At 30.8% G+C, this 9,271-nt stretch overlaps 1 protein-coding gene across 2 annotated transcripts in view; it reads left to right on the top strand.

Moving 5' to 3' along the window:
* The window catches only part of LOC110022977 (protein CIA1), a gene marked incomplete in the record, with an annotated part of 49,955 nt that extends 40,705 nt beyond the window's left edge, over nt 1-9,250 (top strand). Inside the window, 3 exon segments of one of the 2 annotated variants that reach the window (XM_020722153.1) lie at nt 2,947-3,030; nt 3,389-3,467; nt 9,143-9,250. In XM_020722153.1, coding sequence (XP_020577812.1) covers nt 2,947-3,030; nt 3,389-3,460 — 156 coding nt within the window. 2 annotated transcript variants of the gene reach the window in all.
* Between the last annotated feature and the right edge of the window lie 21 nt (nt 9,251-9,271).

Genomic DNA, 9,271 nt, shown 5'->3' with positions numbered 1-9,271 from the left:
ATAACTTCAAGATGGATCTGCAGCAGCAAAACACATTCACATCACCTAACACTTTCTTTAGTTTAAACAACTCATAGGATCACTCTTTAGGCTTTTTGTACAACTCTGTTGTACAATTATAAGTCCTAACGTTTTAGGATTCCGAGGTTACCGCACGGTATGGTGTAAATCCTCCTGTCCTTTAGGTTATTTGCACAGTCTGACGTTGTGCAAACATAAGTCCTAAGTCTTAAATAATTTGCAGGATTGAAATATCAAATAAACATCATTTCAAAGACATAAAGCCGAACAATATGATAGTTGGGAGTTCACCGGGGTTTTTCCTAGATCTGTGATATCCCCTACTTTTCTTTTATTTGAATTCCTAAAATAATTGTTCCTATTTTGAGCCATTCCCATTTGACTTTCTTATGTCCAATCGTGAAAACCTAAACTTTGAAATCTTGAAAGCAAAACCACCTGATCTTAATCGAGAGTTATCTTAAGTGATTTCGATCATTTAAGATGTAATTAACTATAGGGGCTTGCCGCTATAGGGAAGCAGGAACCCAGATAAAATAAACCCTATCTAATTGTTATGTTAGATAGGGGAACTTGTTGGCCTTTTTATAAAAATATTTCGCAGACCAAACGGATGACACAAATTGTTTAGTCTATATGATTAAATTCATATTACAGGTAATATATTTATTCTTCGGGATAAGTGTATTGCTTGTAGTATTGTATTAAATCATCTAAACTATTTGAAAATGTGAGACTCGTTTGGTCTCACTTATTTTAAAAATTAAAAAACGTTACTTCTTTAAAAAAAATTATATTTATATTTAAATTATTTTCAAAATCACAAAATCATCATCTTTTCAAACTACGAAAGTGAAGTTGAAAAAAAAAACGGCCGACAGGCATCTACGTAGACACCGCCCAATTCTTATATATTTACATATGTATCATCTAAACTCTCATATTTACATACAAATCACTCAAATCTTTAACATTATGTCAAAAATACCATTATTACCAACTTTTAAACGTGAAATACACCTTTTTAGGAATAGGTGTTAACACCAGCATGTTATAAATGTAAATATTAAACTTTAGGTGTTTGATATGTAAATACATAAGTATTGTATGGTATCTATGTAAATTTCCTTTTGCTTTCAGAAGTTCAGTGCTGGCTTTTGATGTACTTATGAAGTTTAAGCTTCCAATCTATAGTTTAAGAGATGTTAGCATGATTTAGGCTTCATAAATGAATAAATAGTGTAATTTCAATCTTAGTTGTTTAGGCTTTCTCAGTTGAGTAAGATTTATATAATAGGTTAGCAAATTTGCCCCAACGAGGGATGTAATTGAGTCGAGCCGACGCATGAATCAATTTAGGCTTGACTCGATAAATGGCTTTTGAGCCAATTTCAATGAGTTATTTAATCAACCTCAAACTAATCTTAAACTTAATTTCCCAACTCATTAGCTGACTCATTTACAAATATTATTATAAAATACATTTAAAGTATATTAGAATTGGAGTTCTGAGTACAAATTTATTTAAATTTCTTCATCTTCAACTGATTTCTCATCATTCCTCTCTTAAATTTTCATAATGTTTAGGAAGACTTACATACAGCTCTCAATTCCTACGTATTTGCATATCTAAGATGTAACTTCAAATTTTACATATAACCACTTTTTCTATGCATAAAAAGGTGTATTTCACTTTTTTAAAAGTAAAAAAAAGTGGTATTTTGATGTGATATGAATTATATGGATGATATAAATGTAAAAAGCAAAGTTTAGTTGTTAGAAATGTGAATACGTAGGAATTGGGTGCTATGTATTTAAATGTCTCGTATTTTTATCATTTTATTACAACAACGCACTTTCTTTTATAATAAATAAGCCTGTTCAAACCTTATCAAACTTAGAGTTGAGCTCGGGTTCTAGCTCGAACTCGATAATCTAGTAGAGCTTAAGCTGGGAGTCGCTTGGAGTTCGAATCAACTCATTTACGTCCCTACTCCCAACTGCCATCTCATTCTTCGTTGTCGGGAGCTATAAGTATTTTTCCACTCTTTATAGGGATTATTATTATTATAGGCTTATTTTGACTAATGTAAACTAATACAAAGTTATAACTATGGAAAAGCAATTGAAGTAACATCAAAACTCTAAATGTAAGTTAGTTCGGCTTAGCACTCATTCTGTATTTTTCATGAGTATAGATTTAAAAATGGAGCATTTACATACACCTCACACAATTCTAATTTATTTACATATCCCACACCTAAACTTTCATATTTACATGCATAGTATTTTGGTGAAAATGTGCATTTCACTCTTAGCTAAAGGGTAATAGTGTTTTTTCTTATGTGATATTAAATATTTGAGTGCTATGTGTGTAAACATGAAAGTTTAAGTTTGAGAAAGTTTAAGTTTGAGATCTGTAAATACATTAGAATTGTGTGCTATGTATCTAAAAGCCCCATTTCAAAATTTGTATAGAATATATTAGGCTTAGAAAAAGGAACTTTTACATACATACAACTCAATTCTTATGTATTTACATATCTAACCATCAAACTTCAATTTGACATATGCCAACTGACTGTTGACTGGAGCTATAAAGTTCCTTTTCTTTTGCTTAAGTGGGTTTATGGAAAGGAAGATTTACATAGATACCACACAATTCCTAAGTATTTACATATTTAACACCTAAATTTTAATCTTTACATGCCACCTTTTCTATATATGAGAAGATGTATTTCACTTTTTAAAAGTTAAAATGATAGCATTTTTTTATGCGGTATAGAAGATTTGGGTTGCGTAAATATAACAAGTTTAGGTGTTAGAAATGTAAATATATTGGATTGGCTGGTATTTATGTAAATGCCCCTTTTGGAAAATGAATACTAACAATTTCTGTTCTAAGCTGGCCATCTCAATTTGCAGGTTGATGGAGGATCATACAAATTAATTCTAAAGAAGAACAAAGCTCACGACATGGACGTGAACTCTGTGCAGTGGAATCCAAAGGTAATTAAAATAGAAGGAAGATATATATATATACCTCACAATTCTTATATATTTACATATCTAGCACCTAAAATTTGATATTTACCTTGATACCACTTTATCTATACATGAAAATGCGTATTCAACTTTTTAAAAGGTAGTGATATTTTTTTATGTACTGTAAATTATATGAGCGTTATAAGTGTAAAAATCAAAATTTAAGTTATTGATATGTAAATTCATAAGAATTGTTTGATATGTATGCAAATGTCCCTAACTAGAAATCTCAAGCTCCATTAATGAAGGCTACATTTCATCAGAGAAGCTTCGTCGTTGATCATATGTCGAGCTCACTCTATCTTGGTTTAAAATTTCTCAGGAACCTGAAATTCTGGCTTCGGCAAGCGACGACGGCTCGATAAAGCTATGGAGACTAACACAAGTTCCCTGAGAAAATGGTAACTGATTTCCTTTTTATCTTTCTTGCTGCAGTGTTGCGCATTTATAGTTCTCTTTTGGCCTATTTATAAGTTTTTGAAAGATACACATACATACCACATCAATTTTTACGTGCGGATCATCTTACCTATGAATGAAAATGTGTATTCACGTTTTAAATGTTAAAATGACTGTATTTTTGATGTGTTATGAAAGATTTGGGTGTTTTAAATGTCAAATTTTAAATTTAGGTTATAATAAACTCATAAGAATTGGGTGGTTTGAATAAATGCTCCCATGTTTTCTCATGTAGCTGTTTTTTACTCATTTCCTTGGAAAAAAGATTTCGAAATGGATGATCTGATTATTTTAATGGACTTTGTAAGAAAATGTCCATCAGAAGTACAACATTAGAGGACACATGACAAAATTTGATAAATTTTGACGACTTAATACATACCTTAATTTTTGCAACCCTTAAATTTTAGTTAAGTTAATTTTATAAAATTTTATACGTCGGATCGAGCAATTCAATATAAAGAACTATATATTAATTTTGAATGATTTGGGTGATATAAAATGTTGAAGTTATAAGTGTAATTAATTTAATTAAAACCTAATTAATTCTTAATCTCCTGCATGTTTACTGTAGCCCACCGACTTACTCCCCTTTTAATTCATTCAATCGGTAGGTTAGGGTAGGCGAGCTTCGCTTGGAAAAAATATTACATCAGGATTTAGCATACACAACGACATGCAGACTCCAATCTCGAACTGACACGTGGAAGGTTGGGGCTCACCTACATAAAAATAGAAAAAAAAAACGTGTGACTCGACCCAATCGATGCATTACTTACCCTTGTCAATGCATTGTGGGATTATTCCATCGCGTTATGTATATTCCTCTGCGTTACAGAGCCTTGCCTATGTGTTATAAGAAAATATTTTCCGCATTATTTTTTCTTGCTACCGTGTTATAGGAATATTCACTCACGTTATTCTGAATATTTTTCGCGTTATTTGTGTGTTATTGGTGTGTTATTAAGGTGATTTTGAGATGTTATTGTTCTTTAAACAACAATGCAAACTCAAAATCATCTTCATAACAAATAAATAACACATTAGTATAAGTTTACATCTTGTTATTGGATTGTATCATCTCACTAACACATCAATAACACATGAATAACACACCAATAACACATTAAAAACAGTGACTGAGGTGATTTTGAGATGTTATTATTCTTGAAACAACAATATAAACTCAAAATCACATCCATAACACATGAATATTACATCAGTAGAAATTTCATCTTGTCATTGGATTGTATCACCTCAAAAACACATCAATAATACATAAATAACACATCAATAACATATTAAAAATAGTGATTGAGGTGATTTTGAGATGTTATTATTTTTTAAACAACAATACTAACTCAAAATCAGTTTCATAACACATTAATAACATATCAACAAAAGTTTTTATCTTGTCATTTGGTTGAATCATCTCAATAACACAACAATAACACATGAATAACGCGAAAAATATTCAGAATAACGCGTGGAATATTCCGAGGCGAATAGAATATTCCTATAACGCATTGGTCGGGATGGGTCGCGCGTTTTCGTTCCTTTTTTCATTTTTTATGTAGGTGGGCCCCGACCTTCAACGTGTTGGCTCGAGATTGGAATCCGCATGCAGCTCTGCATGCAGAGTCTTAATGTAATCTTTTTTCTGCATTCTTTCCCTCGCTCTATTCCTCTCTCGTGAATTCTCTTATGTGTGAAGGAGTTCATTTGACCCCTTGTAGAAAGGTTGCAACCCTTGCTACGGTACAGGGGGTGAGCAGCCGTGGGTTGCAGGCGAACCGAGCGGCCTCCTAGATGCTACAGTTCGCAATTTGTGGTTATGGGGTAAAATCTAAGGGTACAAATTTCTCTCTCTCGCCATTCTAAGTTTTCATTTCTTTCCTCACTCTTAGATTTTGACCTTTGCCTCATTTTTCGTGCATTTTTCGTTCCTGGTAACGTTTGAAGGCGCCTATCTTGTGCTGAAAGGAATGTGGTTTGCGAGCTCCGTAAGATATTCTAACACAAATTCAGTGAAAGAAAAAGGAGTTTAAGAAAATTAAGAAGAGAGAAGAATGTTTTGTTCCTTAGGAAAAGAGCTGGTTGCCGAGAAGGCTGTTTAAGGTATGTTTTAGCAGTTAAATTACTTTGTGAGCTAAGATATTTATAAATTTGAAGTTAATTGCGGGTTCCAGATTATTTGTCTGAGGCGATTGGCTTGAGATGAGAGTGTGGAAATTCTTTGTGAAGAGACTCCGTAAATTTAAGTAAAGTAATCTTATGATAATTTAAGAAGATTAATTTGATTAACATAAATTACTTTTAAAGTTTGATATTATCTTTTATAGGTTATTACTCTTAACGTAAAAGTTACCACAACCTTTAACTAACTATCAAAATTTAAGGCTTTAGTGTGACAATAGAGGTGAGTAATTGTCTTTCTAAAATTTAGTAATCTTTTTTATTTCAAATTATATGTTTGACTTTCTATATGACCCAATTTAATTAGATCCTTCATATTATTATATATGAAAGGTATACTTGATAAGCATAATAAGAAAAAAAAAACGTAATTGCATGAAAGATATACATGAGATGAATGCTATTTAAATAGACATTATATGTAAGATAGACATGTAAAAAAGATATGCATGATATAAGTAATAGATATATATGAGATAGATATAATCAAGAGATATGCATAAAATGAATGATTTTTAGATAGACTTTATATATAAGGTGGACTTAAACATATAAGATAGATATGTAAGAAAAATATGCATGATATAAGCAAAAAATATGCATGAGATAGATAAAGTAAGAGATGTGCATGAGATAGATATATGAATGATATAAAAGACATGCATGATAAATTATTACACAACGAAAAAAATATGCATGTTAGTGGATTGCATAGAAATATTTTAGAATAATGTTTGTTATAAAGAAGGAAATAGATTATGAGTTCATTTGGAGCGACGGTGCGACACCGCACCGCAGTTGTCTGTTATGGAAACTGAGTTTTGACTGTTTTTACAAAAAAATGCCATTGAAATATGCGTTATCCCACTACTTCTAGCTAAGTGTGGTAGTAGTTTTCTAGTTGCTGTTTGACTTAAAAAAAATTGCAATAACCATTTCAAATTTTTGAGCATCATATTATTATTCAGCAACTCACAACTGTTTTTTAATAAGTTGCAACTGTCCCAAATAAACCTTTTATAAGAATACTTGTACATGCATGTTCAGAGGAGGATTTCATCCCGTAATGGTACAGACAGAGGACGTTAGTGTATTCGCACACGTAAAGTTTTTTCTATCACCCTAGACAATTGTGATAATTAAATCACTAGTTACTGTGCCGATATAATAATATCGACCAGGGGTGAGTAGACCAGAGATTATTTCCCCAGACAATTGTGATGATTGCATTATTAACCGTTGTGCCGACGGGATAATATCGGCCAAGAGTAGGTAAGGGTCTTTCCACCCTAGATAATTGTGATGTATAGACCACTAACCGCTACGTCGACTGAAGCCGACTGGACAATATTTGCCAAGGGTATGTTAAGTTGTTGACAGTGATCCTCACAGAGATAAAAATGTATGTAAATAATATCCAATAAAAGTAAAGTTGAGATAAATGCATATAGATGGTTAGTGCATGTTTATTTAGAAAAATGTTATACATGCATTAGCATATATCAGATTATTTTTAAAAATATGAAAGACCAATATATTATAAAATTTTTTATAGACTCACATATATATTGAATTTTTCTTCTTGGATTACTGTAGTTTAGAAATGTGATTACTCATGTGCTATCTTTAGAAAACTCATTATGTTGTTTTAATTTCTTTTTAGGTTTTAAACATTTGAACAAGATGAATAGAAGACGAGCAAATATATATAGAATATTAGAAAAAAAAAGAAATGTTCAATGTTCTACTTATTAATTTTAATTGCTTTGTTTAGTTAATCTTTCATGTATTATTTGAATGTTAAATTTTTAGTAATAAAATCAGAATAATAAACAATTGAAGTGTAATTAGGAATACACATGTATTTATAATTTTCTACTTTCTATGTTTCATTTTTTCCCTAAATCATATTGAGCACATATCCGATACTATTTTATCGCATGTTCCGAGCATGTTCGGTAAATAAATAAATAAATATAAATTTATAACTATTAACTCATTAAAGATTGTAAAAAAATATGACTTTTGCACTAGGATGGTTTTGATTGATGGCTTCGACAAATAGAAGTTTCAATGGAAGTACCATAAAGTTCGGATTTGGCTTTAACGTGAGGTATTTTTATTGGCTTCAACGATCATGTTTGACTTTTGCTTAAGTTGCGATTAAGAAGCTTACGGCTTCTGCTTTAGTGGGGCGAGTTTAACTTCAAAAAATCAAAGGGAACTTCAACGCTCGGCTTCGACGATTGTAGGATGGGCCTTTGACTCCCCTTCTTTGACAAATAAAATTGGAAGCACTGATGCTCGATTTCGATAAATATTGGATGTCCTATGATTCAGCTCGGAGCTTTGGATTAATCAAGACAGGAACGGACGGTCAGACGGTGATAATAAATTCTCTGCTATCATACTTCTTTCTCGAAAAGGTTAATATCCAAAAATTCATAAAAGAACCACTAAAAAAAACAATTAAAATTAACAAGTAAAATTTGTTCCTTTTTGTTTAATGTTCTCGTCTTCTATATACAACTTTTTCTCTTCCATCTTCTTGTTCAAATCCTTATAACCTAAAAAAATATTAAAACTACTTAATGAGTTGCCTAAAATAAACCATAGGTAGTTACACTTATAAACTACAATAACTCAAGGAAAAAAATCCGATATGCATGTTTGTCTTTCCTATCTCTATAAAAAATCATACAATTTGCCAGTCTTTAATCTTTTTATAAGAAATTTTATATATGCTAATTTATGTATATATAACATTTTCTAAATGAAATTACCAAAATCTTTTTTATGTATTTACTTTATCCTTTCTTTTACTTTATACTCTTTATCACATGAAAATACCAGCATCACTATTTCACACATATTTTCATGCATATGTTTTTGACACCAAGGTGATATAAGTGTAAATATCGAAGTTCAGGCGCTAGATATGTAAATGCATAGGAATTGTGTGGTCTGTATGTGAATTTTCCAAATTAAAAATAGCCTTGACAACCAGTCATGATTTAGAAAAAAATAGCTTCAGCTACAATGCAGGTTTGCAACAATAAATAGAATTAGCAAATCATAAAATTAGTAATAGATCAACATATATTTCAGAGATTGTAAACTATTTTTTATGGGGATTATTATTATAGGTATATTTCGACTCATGAACTAATACAATATTACAACTATATATATATATATGCATGAAATAAATGTATTTTACTTATAAAAAGTTTATAATGGTGTTTATATTGTGATTATGAAAGATTGAGGGTTGGATTTGCAAATGCATAATTTTTGAATGGTATTTATGTTAATCTTACTACATTACATTGTTCAATAGCTATTTTTTTCGTTGTCTTTTTCTTGATATTCCCTTCATGATTATTGTACATTTAGGTGTCATTTTTGGCATATGGTATAGGTGAAAGATGTCTAAAGAGTAGCGAGCTAATGGCCACAGCAGCTGTTGGATTAGATAACTGTTAGGTGTCGTCAGTTAGAAAATGTTTCATACTGTACACTGAGTTTTAAGTTTATTATATATATATAT

The sequence above is a fragment of the Phalaenopsis equestris genome, unplaced genomic scaffold, assembly GCF_001263595.1.
Source record: "Phalaenopsis equestris unplaced genomic scaffold, ASM126359v1 Scaffold000002, whole genome shotgun sequence".
Taxonomy (NCBI): Eukaryota; Viridiplantae; Streptophyta; class Magnoliopsida; order Asparagales; family Orchidaceae; genus Phalaenopsis; species Phalaenopsis equestris.
This window is presented reverse-complemented; position numbering and strand designations above follow the sequence as displayed.